Source organism: Agelaius tricolor, unplaced genomic scaffold, assembly GCF_023055355.1.
Source record: "Agelaius tricolor isolate 1412-34295 unplaced genomic scaffold, bAgeTri1.0.p SCAF_23, whole genome shotgun sequence".
NCBI classification, from domain to species: domain Eukaryota; kingdom Metazoa; phylum Chordata; class Aves; order Passeriformes; family Icteridae; genus Agelaius; species Agelaius tricolor.
The window spans coordinates 1,070,525-1,089,214 of NW_027269283.1; the positions used below are offsets into that span (position 1 = coordinate 1,070,525).

The 18,690-nt window shown below is 47.7% G+C and overlaps 1 protein-coding gene across 1 annotated transcript; it reads right to left on the minus strand.

Annotated features, from left to right (window-relative positions):
* Positions 1-398: 398 nt before the first annotated feature.
* Positions 399-4,500, minus strand: LOC139599515 (perilipin-3-like). The gene is made up of 7 exons (XM_071446819.1): positions 4,432-4,500; positions 3,534-3,729; positions 3,164-3,246; positions 2,611-2,806; positions 1,137-1,336; positions 875-1,003; positions 399-785 (listed from the first exon to the last, which is right to left on the minus strand). The coding sequence occupies exons 1-7, from the start codon at positions 4,498-4,500 to the stop codon at positions 399-401; spliced, it is 1,260 nt and encodes a 419-aa protein (XP_071302920.1).
* Between the last annotated feature and the right edge of the window lie 14,190 nt (positions 4,501-18,690).

The following is an 18,690-nucleotide window of genomic DNA, read 5'->3' on the forward strand; positions in this document are numbered from 1 at the left end:
GGGCTCTGACAGCTCTCCCAAGCACAGGGCAGTGCCAGCAGGGTACATATTTGCCTCCAGGCTTGGGAGAGAGAAGGAATTACAACTTCCCAGGACAGCATCAGTACTCAGCAGTGCTCACCCAGGACAGGATCAGTGCTGTGATCCTTCCTGTACAGCTCACTGCTCTTCCTCCATCCCCGAGTGGAATTCCATCAAGGAAGAGGTGGAAGAGCACAGCTCACACCCACTGAGCAATCCTCCCAGTCTGTGTCCCAGAGAGACCAGAGAGGGTTTTTGTATGTAGCAGTTTTATTTTAAGCAGTTATCACCCAGTACAAGCAACTTTTAGGAAGACAATTCATTGCACTTTCCACTTACAGAGGGTTTCATGCCAACAGCCATTATTGTTTTAACCTTTACATGGGGGTGCTGGAGGTTTCCAGATGCCCAGCTCCTGCTGCCCCTTCCTCCTCTGGGGAGGATTGATTCTCCCTGGGGGAGAAAGGTCCCACCAGCCAGGACAGAGGAGTGTTGTTCTTCAGGTAATCCAGCAGCTCCTCCATGTACTCCTGGATCACAGCCAGCTCCCTCTGGCTCTGGGTCAGGACACTGCTGGACAAGTCCTGGAAGCAGTTTGCCTCTGAGAAAGCAGCATGCAGCTCCCTGATGGCACCCAGAGCCTGCTGCAGCTCATCCTGCAGGCTGCAGGGCAGGTCCTGCATGGCAGCCACCAGGCCAGAGCAGGAGAGCTGCAGCTGCTGGCTGATCCTGCGGGCCATCAGCAGCGTCAGACACTCCATCTCCTGGGGGGAAGGCAGGACACCATCAGGAATGAGTCACTCAGGAATCCAGGGCATGCCCCAAGCCCTTGGCCTCCCTCCCCAGGAGGTACCTCAGGCTCTGCAGGGCTTCCATCTCCACTCTCTTTGAGATACTTCCTACTCCAGTCCAGCCACATCTGGTGTAGTTTCTCCTGCCCCTCCTGAAGCTTTTGATTAAATTCTTGCTTGAATGCCTCAGCCTGTGGCAGGGGAAGAGCAGAGAGCCAGGACAGACAGCTCAGCTGGGGAACTGCAAAGCTCCTCAGCACAGCAATGAGCTGAGACAACACCAGGGCTTTGGTGCCCTCCTCCCTGGGGCTGGGCTCTACCTACCAGCTCAAGGATGCAGTGGAGCTGTGCCAGGGGCCCCTGCATGCCCTGCCAGAGCTGCTGGATCCTGGCTGTGGAGTGCAGCTGTGCCAAGAGGTGCAGATCCTCAGAGAGAGAGCCCAGGTGCACAAAGTGCCGCCTGTGCCGCCGCTGCTGCTCCAGGGGCAGAGCTGCCGTGCCCTCCTCACACTCTGCCAGCCGGGCTGGGGACACAGGGCCAGGGTCACAGGGACACAGCAACAGGCTCAGCACACCCCCAGACTAGCAGCCAGGCACAGGGCAGCTGTGGCTGCCCCCAGATCCCTGGCAGTGTCCAAGGCCAGGCTGGACAGGGCTTGGAGCAGCCTGGGACAGTGGAAGGTGTCCCTGCCATGGTGAGATGTCACAGACACATTTTATGAAAAATCCTTTTGACAGGATTTTTCTCCTGAGAGGCCTCAGAAAATAAATATAAACAATAATTATCTGCTGCTGTGGAATGCAACAGGTGCATCTTTGATTTGTCTCATGTGGTTGTTTCTAATTAATGGCCAATCACAGTCCAGCTCTCTCAGAATCTCTGGTCAGTCACAAGATTTTATCATCATTCCTTTCTATTCCTTGCTAACTTTCTGTTTAAATCCCTTCTTCTATTCTTTTAGATAGTTTAATGCATTATTTTCTTTTAATATAATATATATAATAAAATAGTAAATCAGCCTTCTGAAACATGGAGTCAATATTCTCATCTCTTCCCTTGTCCTGGGACCCCTGTGAACACCACCACATTTGGTGAACCCCGAGTGAGGAACATTGCCACAGTGAGAAGCCCAAAATGAGCTTTAAAGTGCCTTCCAACCCAAACCATTCTGGTGATAGTATAGGGATAAAATATTCCTAAAATCATGGGATATTCAGGGGAGTTGGAAAGAAAGGTTGGACCTGGTAGGCCCTGGGAAAATGATAAGGTAGGCCCTGGGAAAATGTTAGGCTTTACTGGATCATGCAAAACTGCACCTGTATAATCATTTAATGACTATGATAAACAATATGATTGTTATATGATATATGATTGTTAAATGTGATGATTGTTTGGTAATTGGATATAATTATTGTTTAATCATAAGAATCATGAGAAACAATGTTTGGGGGGTTTGATGGAAATTACAAATCCATGCTTGGATGAAATCAATGTATACAATAGAACAATATAAGTTTAATATAATAATAATATGTTAATATTAATTAATATGTAGTTCTATAATGATAAGGGTATAAAAACATGTTCATCCTGAACCCATGTGGGAGTCAGATTTGGGTCAATATCCCTGACACCCAGAGCTCTTCAATAAAAGCATGGAATCATTCTGTGATTATGTGTTCCTGAGCACTGACACTGGCATTCTCCTCTTCCCATTATCCCCACTGCAGAGTAGTGGGGTGAGGAGTGGGGCTGACCATCCCCAGTCCAACAGTTCCACAGCCACCCTTTCCTTACCTAGCTCCTCCTTTCCAATGGGCAGAGAGGCACCTTCTGCTGTCCCCAGCACAGTCTCTGCTCCAAGGACACCCATCTGTGCCACTGCAGGTGTGGCTGTCCCCTTGCTGCCCTGCACCTCCAGCACTCTGCTGCTCACAGCCTCCTTCACCTCAGCCACTCTGGATGACAGCAGCTCCTTTGTGTCAGACAGAATCTGGGGAACAGGAGGAATGGCAGGTGATGGAGTGGGTTCTGTCTCACACTGGAATTCTGAACTGCACCAAGAGGACACACAGCACAGTGTCAGTTCAGTGTTGACTCATGTTTGTGACCCTACATCTTCTTTCCATTTCCTGAGGGTTTCATGCCAACAGCCATTATTGTTTTATCCTTTACACAGGGGTGCTGGAGGTTTCCAGGTGCCCAGCTCCTGCAGCCCCTGCCTCCTCCTGGGAGGATTGATCCTGATTCTCCTCCTCCTCCTCCCTGGGGGAGAAGGGTCCTAGCTTAGAAATCCCACAAGAACCAAGCCCCTCTGCCTGCCAGGGACAGCACAGTCTTTAATCCTTACCTGTTCCACTGGCTTTGGAAGAAGTGGCAGCTTCTCCCCCAGTTTATCCAAACCCTTGGCAGCATATTCACTCACTGCAGCCACTGAGGAGAGAACCAAAAAAAGTGTCAAAACGGGGTTTTCTGCAGTTTCACCTCAAGTTCCACATTGCAAAAATCAGTTTTAGGACAGGCAGCATCAGAGTCAATCCCTGACTCTCCCTCACACTGCTGGGATTAGGGCCCAGCTTCAGCCTGATTTATAATCCATGAGCTGTCCTTGCACTATGGCAATGGAGAGGTGCATTCCCCCACCCCAGGACTCCTCCCAGGTGTGGAAGGAGCCCAGAGAGCTCCTCCCAGGCAGGGCCTGCCCTTCCCCAGGGATTTACCATGGGGCTCCAGGGTGGCCAGCACGGGCTGCACACAGCTGGCCATGGCCTGGGTCACACTCTGCACTCCCCTCTCTGCAGCATCACACACAGAGCTCAGGCAGGGCTGGCTCTCCTTGCTGGAGGCATAAGCTGCAGAAACCACCTCACAGGCAGAGCTCACCAGGCTCAGCTTGGCCACCTCCTTCACTGCAGCCTGGAAGAGCAAAGAAAAGTGCAGCCATGAAGCTCCAAACATGGCCCTGAGCAGTTCTGCCCTGGAATTCCCTCTTGGGGAGGAATTGTCACCAAATCACCTGGGCTACCTGAGGGAGACACTCTTGCCTTGCTCACACACCTAATTAAATCCATTACTCAGTTGTGACATGAGCTGGGGAGCTTTGGCACAAATGATTGTCCACCCCAGGAAAGTTTACATCTGGCACAAAGAACAACCAAGTTTGGGGGCAACCTCAGTCCTTCTGCCATGTACCCATCTCCATTCACCTGGAATGGTTATTTGACAAGTCAATATCCCAGAAAAGCTCCACCAGGTGGGACTGAGTTGGTTTTAAGCTGGCAGATTTGGTCACAGGAGCAGAGCAAGAGCAGCAGGGAGGTCTCAGGGAGGCTGAAACATTGCAGCCTTTCCATGGGAGCCCTGCTTGCCAGGAGCCAGGCTCTTGAGTTAGAGAAACATCTTTCCTAGCCAAGAAAGAGCTAATTTTGCTGAGCCTAAGAGGTTACAGGGACTTCAGGTCCACATCTTTGTCTGTGTGGTCTCCCAGAAGCTGCAGGGCAGCCTGAGCAGAGGAAACTCTCATTTTGGTGGACTCAGCTCCCTTCAGCCACAGCAGGGCCACCTCCTCACCCTGCAGCCCAGAGCTGCCACTCCTCACATCCCACAGGGAGCACCAACCTCCTGCTCCTCCTCCTCCTCCAGGGAGCTCTGGGCAGCCTCCTCCTTGTGGGGCACAGCAGAGGCCATGGCAGCTGCAAGGCAAGGAACACCAAGGATTTAGGGAAACATCCCCCTCCAAGGGGACACATCCCTCTAGAGTCATAAAAGAGAGAAATTCCCTTCAGGAATTCAGGGGAAACCCCAAAACAGCCTCACAGGAGGGAGTCTGTGCCACGTGCAAGTCTACCCAGTTTCAAGTTTAAGCTCCAGGTGATTTGTGATAATTAAAGGAACAAGGAGAGCATTCTCTCACAGAATTCCCAGAATGACCAGGTTGGGAGAGACCTTCAAGATCATCGAGTCCACCCCAGCCCCAAGCCCTCAGCTCAACCCTGGCACCCAGTGCCACATCCAGGCTTTGTTAAACACCCCCAGGGATGGGGACTCCTCCACCTCCCTTTCCTCACTCTAGAGACCAAAATTATTAATATATTTATATTAGAGAAAGGTACAAGGTGCTTCCTTCCTCTGATGCCTTAGGATTTTAGATTTTCTATCTTTTATATTTTTGTAACCCTGCAGTTCTTTAGTGTACAACTCTAAACCCCACACTCAGTGGGAGCTGCTGCTTTCCCAGTTTGGGCAGACACAACAATTCCTCTCCAGGCCTGGCAATCAAGGACACCTCACTGCCTCAGGGCCCAGAGATGGAAACAAAAGTGAATTGGGGGGAGCAAACTTGGGGTAAATGACTTCATTACCTGAAGCTGTAATTGCAAGATTAACCCCCAACATGCAAATGGACCAAACTTATAAAAGTGGGAAAACCCATGACCTGTGATCCATTTATGGGTGCTTTGTCTGCCCAAAGTGTACCTGAAGACCCCTCAGTAAATATAACTGCTTTTTTACTCTCTTCATTTTGCCCAGCACCTGTTTTTAGGTAGCCCCAGAAGAGGCATCACCTCCCCATCAAGCCTTAAAAAAACAACAACAGCAGAACTGAGGGAAAACAGAGCTCAAGAATCTGTCCTGCTGCTTCCACACCTCAGACCTGAACATTCCCCCTGGAAACTCCAGAGCAGCCCCTGTGTTACCTGCTGGAGGTGAGCAGAACAGCAGCAAGGAAACCCCAAGCATCAACCACACCCCATCACCTCTTCTGCCTTTTTATGGTGCCTGGCACGGGGCAAGGCGGAACCCTCAGGGACTGACAGCTCTGGGAAGCAGCAGGAAGGAGCCAGGCCCTGCCCTGGCCAATTAGAGGGGAGCAGGGCTGATGAGGGTTGCTAATTACTGTTAATTACTCTGGAGTTAGGCAGGCAAACCTTGCCCTGTGTGAAGCAGCTTCACTTGGAGGCCTCCATTTCATCAGCAGTGACTATGGGAATGTGTCTACTAAGTTTTCTGCTTTGTGATGTTACACACTTTTATTTAAACTATACACTGGTAATCTCAGTGTTATTAAATAATTTTGGAAGATTTCTTTACAGCTTTAGGTTAAATAAAGTATTTTCTTGTGGGTTTGTGCTTTTCAGCACAGAAAGTTTAAAATTCTCAGCATCTAGGGTTCCAACAGGAATGTGTGGAAGCAGTTTCTACTCCTGCATGAATGATATTTTGTGATTAATCTTGTCCCTAGATGAGGGATGAGCAATAAGATTTCAGGTTATTTAAGGGGTAAATTCCCCTTAAATATTTATTTATTTAAGGGGTAAGTTCCCCTTAATCTCTAAGTTTGGCTGAGATGCCACAAGCCTTTGCCAAGCATGTTTCGTGCTCTCTGACCAGTTGTCTACAGCTCTCCTTTTGGATTCTGAATTTCCCTGGATTCTGAGCATTGCGAGTAATTGCAATTTATTTATTTATTTTCCATTTTATTTAATTTTATATTTATTTATTTAAATTTTTATTTATTAAATTTATTTATTAAATTTATTTATTAAATTTATTTATTTGTTTAAATGTTTTTTCTGATGGCAGACACTAAGTACCAAAGCTCATAATTTTTACATTAATTTATGGCATTATCTGTGCTTTCTCAGGCACACCTAATGGTAAACTCAGTGCTAGAAAAAGGGAAAAAAACCACTTTGGGAATGGCCCTGGTTACACAGAGATCACAGTCCTGTGCAGTTCTCTGTGTGATGAGCCTGGTTGATTGTGAGGCTCCAACAAAGCCCTGGAGCTGCTGCTGGAGGCTCACCCAGGCAATCTGGGGGCTCTGACACACTGCCTGGCACCAGAGCTCACTGTCCCCACAACAGAGGCCAGAGAGCAATCAGGGAAATGTCTCTGTGTGTTCCCTGGGCTCTGTGCTGCAACAGAGGAAAAAAACACTCCTGTTACTATAAGACACGAAATAACAAGACATGAACACGCTGCTGTTCTCAAGGTAAAAAAGGGCAGTTTATTTTCTGACTCTTAACATTTATAAATTTCCAAAATGACAGTGGATTGGTGGGTGAAAGTGCCACCTCTCCAATGACACTGGACAAACCAACAGTCCATCAGATTTCTCCTCCTCCATAAAAAAAATGCAAAACAATGAGTTATTTACAAAAAGTGTGTAAAAAAGTTTGTTACAAAAATGTAAACATCAAAAAGCTTAGGAAATTTAAAAAATCAAAACAACACCCTCCAAGCAGCCCCTCCCTTCCAGACCAGCCCTGGAGCAGTGCTGGAGCCCTGCAGGAGGATCCCTCAGCCCAAAGGCCTGGAGGGAGGAGCAGTGGTTGTGCTTTGCCTGGAGGTTTGTCCCTCTGCTTTGGGCTGTGACAGCAGCAGCCCTGGACTGTGTCACCTTCCTGCACAGAGCTCCCAGTGCTCCTGTAAGGCTGTGGAGGACCATGCTCGTGGTGCTTGTCACCTCCTACAGGGACTAAAAGGTCCTTGGTTGCCTGAGATGTCCAGGCAGTCCCTCTGCCTGCAGCAGGAACAGCCTTGAGTTTCACCAGGGCAGGTTTAGGTTGGATGTTGGGAGGGATTTCCTCACCCAAAGGGTGGTCAGGCTTTAGAACAGCTGCCCAGGGCACTGGTGGCATCACCATCCCTGGAAGTGCTCCAAAAACCTGTGGGTGTGTGTTGGATTCAGCCCTTTCCTGACCCAGAGATGGGGCAACTGAGAAGTGTTTTAAAAAATTTAACTCCATTTTCAGTCTCATGTGAAGGGTGATACAATGCAGATGTTTTAACTCACACCAACACAATCAGAAACCAACAATTTCCTAATTACAATAGAAGCATTTCTTGGCCTATCAGCTTTTGCCACACCATGCTGGAGATGCCTTAAAGCCAATCATCTAAAATCCTCCCTTGTGGGTCCCAGTACAATGTATCTTTCATAGTTTTATTTCTTATTTTTCCAAAGTATCCAGTCCTATTTGCAAGGGGCTTGGGGACATGGTTTGCTGGAGGGATGTTTGGACTCAATGATCTGAAGTGTTTTTTCCAACCTTAATAATTCCATGATGCCATGATTCTGATCCCATCTTCTGAGAATGTTTGCATGGGAAATTGGATTTTGAACCTGTTGAAATGGGAGCTGCCATATTCCAGAGGATGAGCTTTATCTGGCTCATCAGCACAGCACAAGCCAGGGCCCCAAGGCTGCCAAAGCTCCAGGAGTGTTTGGACATTGTTTGAACAGTGCTGTCAGGGATGCCCAGGGTGGAGTTGCTGGGTCTCTGTGCAGGAGCTGGACTCCATGATCCTGCTGGGTCCCTTCCAGCTGAGGTTATTCCACAATCCTATGAAAGAAAAAGAGCATGGGAAGAGGCCAAACAGACATTGGCTGCACCTTTTCCCCATAATCCACCCAATTTCAGCCAAGTTACAGTTTGGTTCTCACCTGGGGCTCTCTGCAGCTACAGCCTCCTCAGGGGATGCTTTGTGTGGGTTTGGTGGGGTGTTTCCACTGCTGGGCCCATCCAAGGCAGGAGCAGGGACAGGGAGGTGCTGTGGGGATGGGAAGGGTCACTTTAGGACACAAAATAAAACAACACAGACACTGGGCTTCCTAAGGTAAAAAAGAGAGTGTTTAATTTCTGATTCTAACATTTCTAGATTTCTAAAAGTAACAGTGAATTGGAGGACAACCATGCCACTTCTCCAATGACACTGGACAAACTAACAGTTCATCAAATTTCTCTTCTTTCAGAAAAGAATACAAAACAATAATTTTTTTACATAAAAAGCATAAGAAAGTTTGTTACAAAAAATGTAAACATCAGAAGGCTTAAAAAACCTTTAAAAAACCCAAAACAACAGGGAAGGGCAGAAGCTGTGTGTGAATCCTGGACAGAACTGATGGGAGGTGACTCCACATGTCCTGGTAGCTGTTGGTGCTGGGGACATTGGTGACTCTTATTGTCACAGACATCTTTTATGGAAAATCCTTTCCTCAGGATTTTTTCCTCCTGAGAAGCTGAGAGGCCTCAGAAACAAAATGTAAGCAATGGTTATCTGCTGCTGTGGAATGCAACAGGTGCATCTGGGATTGGTCTCATGTGGTTATTTCTAATTAATGGCCAATCACAGTCAGCTGGCTTGGACTCTGTCTGAGCCACAAGCCTTTGTTATTCATTCTTTCTTTTTCTATTCTTAGCCAGCCTTCTGATGAAATCCTTTCTTCTATTCTTTTTAATATAATATATATCATAAAATAATAAATCATCCTTCTGAAACATGGAGTCAGATCCTCATCTCTTCCCTCATCCTAAGACCCCTGTGAGCACGGTCACACCTGCAGCTGGGTCAGTCCCAGAGGTGCCAGCTCAGTCTGTGCTGTGAATTCCTCACCCTTCCTGTGCTGCTGGCTGCACTGGTGTCTGAATCCCACAGAGCTCCTGTGGAAGAGCAGCAGCACAGCCTGTGGATGCTGTATCCATGACAACAGCTCCTTCCAGCCCCCCTCAGCCAGCTGGCAGCAATGAGAAGTGGCCATCCCAGTGCTGATGGTGGGAATGGGGCTGGAGCACTGGGCTGGGCTTGAGGACTGTGGGACTCAGCCCTGCCAGCTGCCTGTGGGGTGTCTTGGTCTGAGACTGTTGGGGTTTGTGTCTCAGCTTTTAAGTGGTGTCCATGACTTTGACCTTTTTCCACAACAGGCTTTGGGATCAGCTGGTGCAAAATGCCAGGTGAGAGCTGGGGTTACTGAGCACGTCCTGCTCAACTCACAGCCCCCTCACAGTGCCAGGGAAATAAGAGTTCCCCAGAGCTGATCTGGCCAGAACAAGCTGCCAAATCCTTGGATTTGCTCCAAGGAGGGGAGGAGGAGGCACAGGCAGTCTCTGATGTGGCAGAGTTCTTGTGCAGGAGCTGCACTCGAGGTGAGAGCAGGGCTGCCAGGAGGTCAGGCTGGGCTCTGCTCTCCAGCCCATCCAGCCCCTCCTCCAGAAACCCTGAGGAAACACATCCAAAAAGGGCATGGAACCTTCTGGAGTGGCTCGAGAGCAGGCACTGAGGTGATCAAAGGGATGGAGCAGCTCTGATGGAAAGGCTGAGAGAGCTGGGGTTGTTCAGCCTGGAAAAGAGAAGGCTCTGGGGTGTTAGGAGCCAACAGGAAAGGTGGAGAGAAACTACTGACAAGGGCCTGGAGTGACTGGACAAGGGGGAATGGCTTTAGGCTGAGAGGGAGTGGGTTTGGGTTGGATATTGGGGGGGAATTCTCCCCTCTGAGGCTGCTGAGGCCCTGGCACAGGGTGCCCAGAGCAGCTGGGGCTGCCCCTGGATCCCTGGCAGTGCCCAAGGCCAGGCTGGACAGGGCTTGGAGCAGCCTGGGACAGTGGGAGGTGTCCCTGCCATGGCAGGGGTGGCACTGGATGGGCTTTAAGGTCCTTCCACCCCATTCTGTGATGATTCTGTGATGAAATATGTCCTGTCCCCCAGAAGGGGCCTTCCACCAGCACCCCCTGTATTGGGGCAGAACTTCCAAAGCAGGCTGGACCTCTGGATGGGTTGTGGCTGCAGCAGGTGAAGTGGGGCACCCACAGGAGACCACCCACACCCCTCCAAGGGCATCCTTGGAGACTGATACTGGGCTCAGTGCCTGGATTAGGAGGGTTTGCATGGTGCATGGGCACAGAAGGAGTCACAAAGCAGAAGAGGAGCTCTGGGTGCCCCTCTGCCCCACAACACACTCACTAAGATTGTCCTGGCCTCTTTCAGTCATCCCCATGTCATGCCATCAGCAGGTGGCATGTATTTCAAGAGGGTGACCAGCAAACTGTCATAAATACCCCTCAGAAATATTGTTTGAAGTCCTTTCCATAAAAAGAAACTGGAGTTTGATGTATGTGCAGAGCACAAAGAATGGGCTCCAGCAGCACATTTTGAAAATCACTGCTTTAGGCAATCTCCTTAGCAGCTTGTTAGATGTTTTATAAGTGTCCTTCCCAGCTCCAAAAGAAATAATACCACTAATGATTGTGTCAGATACAAAATAATTTCACAGCCTTTTTTGTCTGCCAGCTTTCCAATTGCAATAAATCACGTGCCCTTCTGTGCAGCTGAAGGAATCCAAATCCCAAGGAGCAGGCAGCTTGGCTGGGAAAGAAAATAAAAATAGGAAGGACACCAGGGCCATTTTTTTCCTATATTAATTCCAGCAATACTTTGTTTGCCTTAGCAAGCCAGGCCTTGCTGAGCTGGGATTCCTGCTCAGCCTGGGATGAGCCCTCCTGGGATGCATTGGGGAGGGGCTGGGCTTAAGCAGGGAGAGGGATAATGAGGGAATCTGCACAGCCCTGCATGTGTCACCAGCCTGCAGAGTGGAATGGTGTCCCTGAGAACATCCCAGCCCCAGGGAGGTGTGGAGCTGTGCCAGGCCAGATCCCAGTCACATCCCAGGGAAGGGATCTGCAGGACCTGGGCAGGGCTTTGAGCAGGGAAATGTGGGGACCTGCAAGCTCCCTGCACATCCCCCAGGCCCAGGAGATTGTGGTCTTGGTTTGAACAGACAGGTGTCTGCTAAGGAAGGCAGGAGCCTCTCCTTGAAATGGAAAATGTAAATGCCCTCAGTCTGAATTATTATAATTTTGAAATTAAGGGGCTCTCAGGCAAAGATGTGGGAATAGGAATAACAGTTTGGTATTAGGGAAGAAAATAAAAATAAAATAAACAATGCAGCAATACAAACCAACCCTGCCAGAGTGAGCACATGCCCTGTCCCCTGTGTGTCAGGGGGTGGCACAGCCCCATCCCATGGGGGCTCAGCCCTCCTGCAGTGCCAGCTGTGGCTCTGCTGGAGCAGGGATCCTGCACAAGGGGGGAGTTTTCCTCTGCAGCTCCAGGGCTGCTGGAGATGGGCCTGGGCTCCCTCTGGCCATGCAGGGCAGCAGAAGCTGCTCCTCTGGCAATGCACTGGGCAAAGGCTGCTGGGCTGTGCCAGGCTCCCATTGGATCCAGGGAGGAATGCTTGGCTCCTGCCCTGGGCAATGCAGCATCTCCCCATGGGATGCTGGAATTGGATCAGCCCTGCAGGGACACTCAGTGGCCATGGACAGCAGAGATCTCCTGCAGGGAGGATTGGCTGGGGCAGAGATCAAGAAAAAACTGCCCCAAGAACAGCAGAGAACTGCCCCAGCTCTGACACATGGGGACAGAGCACACACAGCTCTTACAACCCAGGGCATGGGGTAAGACCAGAAGTTCTCTGGCCTGGTGCTCCAGAGGCCTGTAGAGCACTTGAGGGGAAGTTCTGTGTCCTTTGGCCCCACACTCTCCCCACATGCTGGGGCTGATGGAGCAGGTTTAGTCTCAGGTCTGGCTGAGCTTCCCCTGGGATTTGTACTCTCTCCACCCAACCCTGCAGTGGCTGCTGCTCTCCCAGCTCACACAGTGCTGTCTCCAGCACTTAAGATGCTTCCCCTGCCTGTCTCTTGGCCAGCTGCCCATTTCTTGAACATTTTGTAAGAATTTAATTACCTTTGAAACCTTTTCCGTGCCCTGTAAGACCTGATTGAAATTTAGTAATGGATGTAGAAAGCACAACTTAACCACCCAAAGGAGACAGTTACTCTGCAATGTGAAATAACATCTGATCCAGCTGAGTTTCATTCTTCCACAGAAATTACAATTTTCCTTATTTTCTGACTGACAGAATTTTGAGAAATTTATTCCAGTCCTGCATGGCCCCTCATTTTCCATTGAAATTCCTGGAGTACCTGGCACCACCAGGGAGATGACCCCACTCAAGGCCTGCCAGGGACTCCTCTCTGGGCAGAGCTGCAGCCTCAGCTCATCATCTACAAAATAAAAAATATAACTCAAATGAGAAGGAAAAACTCAGAAAGCACATGATTAACTGAATTTTTGTATGTATGTCTAGATATTTATCTTTTTAATTGTAAAAGCTGTCCCTGAACTCCTGGGCTTTGCCCCAGAGGTGAGAGGGTAACTCAGGTGTGATGATCCCCATCTCCCACCCGTGGTGTTTCCATTGCCCTGCTCTGGGTTGGGGTCTTCTCTTGAATATTCCCCTGGCTCAAGTCATGCTCAACCCCCACAAAATCCCTGTTCCCTTCATCCATGGCCACTGTCTGGGGTCCCTCACACTGATCCCTCATAGTGTGGGATGACTCTTCCAGGCAGGAGAAACCCCAGTAACTGCAGGAGATGGATAAGAATGGTTTGGGTGTTTTGAATCCTCCCATTTATGGTCCTTTTTTTGAAAATTACCATTACCATGACCATTACCACCCTTTGAATTGTACTGATCTCAAAAAGAAGCCTCTCTTCCCCATGGCTTGAGGCTTTCATGGGACAGTGATGACGAAATGTGGAGCCCTGGAGGTCTGGAAACATCATTTCCCAGGGGACAATCTGTGCTGTGCCCTTGGCAGACAGGCACAGGGTGGGAGTCATTAATTGTGTGGCTTCAAATGAAGGTTGTCTGTCACATTTTATCTTCTTTTTCTACCTGGGTCAGAGTCAGGATTGAAAGTGCTCAGGATGATATTTCATATTTGGACTCAGATGTTTATTAATTCTTATTTTTATTACAGTCTTACAAGCTGTGGGTTCTACAGCATTTCACTAACAACCTACAAAATGGCCCCATATCTGTCTCTGCAAGGCCCTTTAAGGATAAACTATCAAATTAAGAAATGACCCCTAAATTATTTTTACTTTTAACCCAATAACCAACCACCCATGTCCCACAGTGTGGACTTTTCTGTCCAATTACAAAATACCACCCAAACCCATGGAGAAGAAGGTCAAGAAGAAGGAGCAGCCTCTGCCCCAAAACCTCCATCTTGCTTTATATCTATTACTGTATTCTAAACCCTTAAATTCTAAGTTTCCACCCTGTGATATCACACACTTCTATTCAAACTCCACACCCACAATCCCAGTTCTGTCATTCCATTTTGGAAGCTTTCTCCATGGCCTCAGGTCAATGCAGTGTTCTCTTGAGGGTCAGTGCCTAAAACCACAGAAAGTCTGGAATTCTCTGCACCCAGGGTTCCAACAGTTGAATTCCAGCTGCCCAACCCAAACTCTGAGGCTCTCAACTTCCACAGAACACCTGGAATGTGCTGCCACCAGTTTTAGTGCAGTTGGGAGATTGATTTCCCTGTGGTTCAATTTGCAGTTTAATGACATCAGGGGCAGGATGGATCACAGCCATCCCCTCTGCCCCGGGGCTGCAATTCCAGTGCCAGGAAGGTTTTAGGAATATCACAAATTCCAGGAAGGTTTTGGGAATATCACCTTGCTCCATTCCAGGAGGTTTTGGGAATATCACAAATTCCAGGAAGGTTTTGGGAATATCACCTTGCTGAATTCCAGGAAGGTTTTAGGAATATCACAAATTCCAGGAAGGTTTTGGGAATAGCACAATTCCAGGAAGGTTTTGGGAATATCACCTTGCTGAATTCCAGGAAGGTTTTGGGAATATCACAAATTCCAGGAAGGTTTTGGGAATATCCCCTTGCTGAATTCCAGGAAGGTTTTGGGAATATCACAAATTCCAGGAAGGTTTTGGGAATATCACCTTGCTGAATTCCAAGGTTTTGGGAATATCACAGTATGGAAGCAGCAGCAGCAGCCTGTGCACCAGCCCAGCTATTTTGCATTTGAATTTCAGACCTGGAGGTCTGAGGGCTATAACAGTTTTAATGCTTGGTACTGCAAATAAACATCGAATCTTACATGGCTACACGATGCCAGACAGCCAAGATAACTTATAAATGCAGGAATATTATGGGATAACCCTGATGCAATCAAAGGTGACTTCCCTGTAACCCTCACATATTGCTTTCCCATGTCCCAGCAGCTTTTTCATTGCTTTTTTTAGTGGTTTGCATTTTTGAAGGCAGAAATTAAAGATGCTACAGCTGAGTTTGGAGTGATGCCTTCAGCTCCAAAGAGGGATTTTCCAGCAGCCCCATTTCCAAGCCAATGCTGCCGTGGCTTCATGGCCACGCTGCCCCAGCATCCTGCAGGATGCTCTGGGAGGTGAAGGTGCATTTTCCTTGCTGTAAATCTTCTTTCTGAGTGCCTGGAGGCTCAGAGCTCCTGGCAGTGGTGAGCCATGGCCAGGAGCTCCTCTCCTGCTCCATGGGATTGCAGACTTTTCCAGAAATCCCTGTGTTCCAGGGAGGTGCTGGGGTTTTATCCCAGTGCTGCTCTGAAGGAGCCTTTGTTTGCATTATTATCCCAAGCAGTGGGATAGGACTGCCCTACTTTGCCTCCCATAAAAATAGCCCTGAAATAAGGTTTGATCTTTTTCCAGCCACAGAAATAATCGTGAGCTGTTTGCTTCCATGCTCTTCCCAGTCTGTTGTTGGAGCTATTCTAAAATTATTCTTTCAGTGCCTTTTTTTTCTGATGGGGTCATTGAGATTGCTGGTAAATCTTGATACACCTGTCAAAATACCTTTTTTTCCCCACTAACAGAACATTTTGTATTCAATGTTGCAGCATTAGTGTATTTTAATATGTATCCTTTTCTTTTGCCATTCTCTAAAGTAGTTGGAAGATGCAATTTTCAAATCTTTTATTGTACAGCCTTTTATCAAACTGTCTCTATAGCTGCTGCTTTTTTTTTTTTAAATCAGATTTCTCTCTGATAGAATCAGATCTGAAATCATTTGTTACATTCCTTGCATTTCTCATTTCTAAAGCCAGGCATTGCTTTTTTTACGGGGTTTCTGTGGGGCTTTTTGAGCCTTTTGTACTTTTTTTCTCCCCTTTTAATATTGATTCTAATGTTTGTCAGACCATTTTATTCCTGCTTTCTTTGTTCTCTGCTTTTTTGATCTTTGCTGTTGGTGCTTCCCTATGAGTTTTATAACTAAATTTCTTTAATTTCCACTTGATCGCCTTTCTTTAAGAACTGTTGATATGGAAGAAAAGCAGAAGAAACGTGATAGATTTTCTGCTGGTTTGACATCTAATAAGAGGTGGAACAAACCACACCCTGCAGCTCCTCAGAAATCCTACAGGTTCCTTGTAATGGGAAGAGAATGTGCCTGAAAAATACGAGTGACATCCAAGGAACATCATCAAGGTGTGGATCCAGTCAAGCCAGATTGGGAACATAAATAAATTGCATTACAAAGTACATCTCTGTTTCAGGAATCATAGACTCATGGAATGCTCTGAGCTGGAAGGAACCCACAGAAAACATCCAGTCCAGCCCCTGGCCCTGCACAGACACCCCAACAATCCATCCATGAGAGCGTGGTCCAAAAGGAGGAGAATTGGAGACTCTGATATATGCTGTGTTTAGGTCTGGGTAGTGATGGATCTCTTCACTCCCTTCCCAGAAGAATTCAGCAAGAGGGATTTGTCACACAGCAGGCTGAAATTCCAACTCCAATAATAGACTCACTGAAGAGTGATGTGAAAAATTAATGAGCAGTTTGGAAAAACTCAGCATCCAGCTGCTGAGGAAGGCTGGGCTGGCTCATGCCCAGCTGCTGCTGTTTCCATTCCTCATGCTCTGCTTGTTCCTTCCCTTCCTTGCCATTCTCTTTGTTTTGGATCTTTTCTGCACGTCCCCATGCAGCCCAAGATCAGGGAGAGGCACTCCTAAACCATTCCTCCTTCACTGTTTAATCCATGAAATCTGTATGTGCAGCACTGATGTGGAACTGAGAGTCTGGGCTGTGCTGTGCTCACACACACACAGGAATCCTCTGCCTCTAGGGGCACCATTTGCGTTTGGAGGTTTTTTCACGACTGCTGGGATTTGTTCCTTGGGCTTTTATTGCAGTATCAGCCTCATCACATGCTTAAAACAATAGGAAGATGGTAAAAGCTCACCTACAACCAGCAGCAGCCAAAGATTTCTTTGTTACAGAGCATTTTAAAAACTGTCCAGCCAATAGCACATTGCTAAAGCTTACAGACAATTGTTCTAGCCAATTACTAAAAGTACATGTACACTGCTGCACACAATGCTGCTTGTATGCTTTCTATTAACAATACAATATACCATTATTATACCATTATTATATTATTATTACCAATACCATTACCATTACCATTATTATATAATTATTATACACAATACTTCATTATTAAGCTTAAAACCTTCTACCATCTTGCTAGGCATATTTTCCTGCAGTCTTAAGGTCTATCTTAGCCAAGCCTAAAACTCAAGCTATTGTTTCACATCCTTGCTTGCTATACTATTGCTGTACTATTTTTCTACTTTCAGACTTTGCAGATGCAGCTAGGTCTACGTTTTCTGTTCTTTCTGTTTCTAAGCTTTTACAGCTTTCTGAAAACCTTCTTACCTTTACTGTTTCCCACAGGGTGATGCACAAACCCTCCAAGCATGGCAGGGCAGGCAGCAAGCAGAGAAATGTCAGGATATCTTGAGCTGTTGGTGATAAATCCAGTCAGGAGCGGCAGTGCAGGGCAGGGAGCTGGGACAGTCCCAGCCACACCAAGGGGTCAGCTGGGGACTTGTCCTAGGGTGATGTTATGATGCTTGTACCCCCAGTTGTGTGTTCTGTTCATGCTGGATATCATGTTCTGGGCCTTCAGGACTGGCTCTAGAAGGTGAATGGTTTGTTTGGTTTGGTTTGGTTTGGTTTGGTTTGGTTTGGTTTGGTTTGGTTTTGTTATCAGCCTGCCCCCCCACGGCTGGTGGGACACAGAGACAGGGCAGGACATGGTGCTGCTTTTGCTTTTTGCTTGGCTTTTTGCTTTGCTCTTGCTCTTGCTTCTGTTTTTTGCTTCTGTCTTTTTTTGCTCTTGCTTTTGACTTCTGCTCATTAGTTAGTTTAGCTGAGCAGTTCGAATTTTTCCCTGGACTGTTTTTCTTTCCCTTTTTTGGAACCACTCAAACCTGCTCTGGACTGGGACCTGGGAACACCGAGAGTTTGCACCTTGTGGCTGCAGCAGCTGCCCCAGCACAGGAGGGACTGAGAACAGAGCGACTGCAGCCACATTTCTCTTCACAGAGAAAAGCAAGGCACAAATCTTCCCAAGAATATTTCTGGGTTTCACATTCTCTGAATCTCAGAGAAAGAAAGCACAATTCTTATCATTTGCTGTGCCTGTGTTTGTGCCAAAGTAGAATGCAACATGGAGATTGTTCACCCACAGTGATGGGGTTTTGTTTCCTTGGCCTGTCAGGGCCAGGTGTGTGTGGGGACTGTTGGGTGACAGTCACGAGATTCAGTGCAGTGTGTGCAGGGTTGAGTGCTTGGCAGGTTCAGTTTTAAATGTATAGAATAATATAGTATAATAAAGTAATTAATTAACCTTCTGATATCCATGGAGTCAGATGCATCATTCATTCCTCCTTCATCAAGGCCCTCACAGTGCAGCATTGCAATAAGTGACCATTCCCAAAGAGACTTTCTGAATTTGTCATCTTTGTCAGAGCAGTGACAGAGTGGTGTCACCCAGTGTTGTTCATTTTGTGTGCTGGGGGTGCTGTGCCTGTTAAATAAACAGGTTCTTTCCACTTCTCTCCGAGGAATCCTTCCCAAGCCAGTTGTGGGCAGGGGCTGTGTGGGTTTGCTTTCTGGAGGGGCCCCTTTGGAGGATTTCTCCCAAATCTGCCCTAAACTGGGACAGGACATCAGTGGGTGAGAGGTGTGGGAGAGCTGGCAGAGGAGGTGTCAGCCTGGGAGTGCCCTGGAGGGACAGGGATGGCATGAGATCCCTCTGGAGCAGCAAGGCAAAAAGAGCTGCTCTCCTTGCAGTAATTGCAGCCAGGAAAGGCATGGAATAGTATGGGAATAAATTACACAGACTCCATTTTCTTCATGGTGGAAAAAACCCTTCTTTATTCACATAACTGGATTTTAT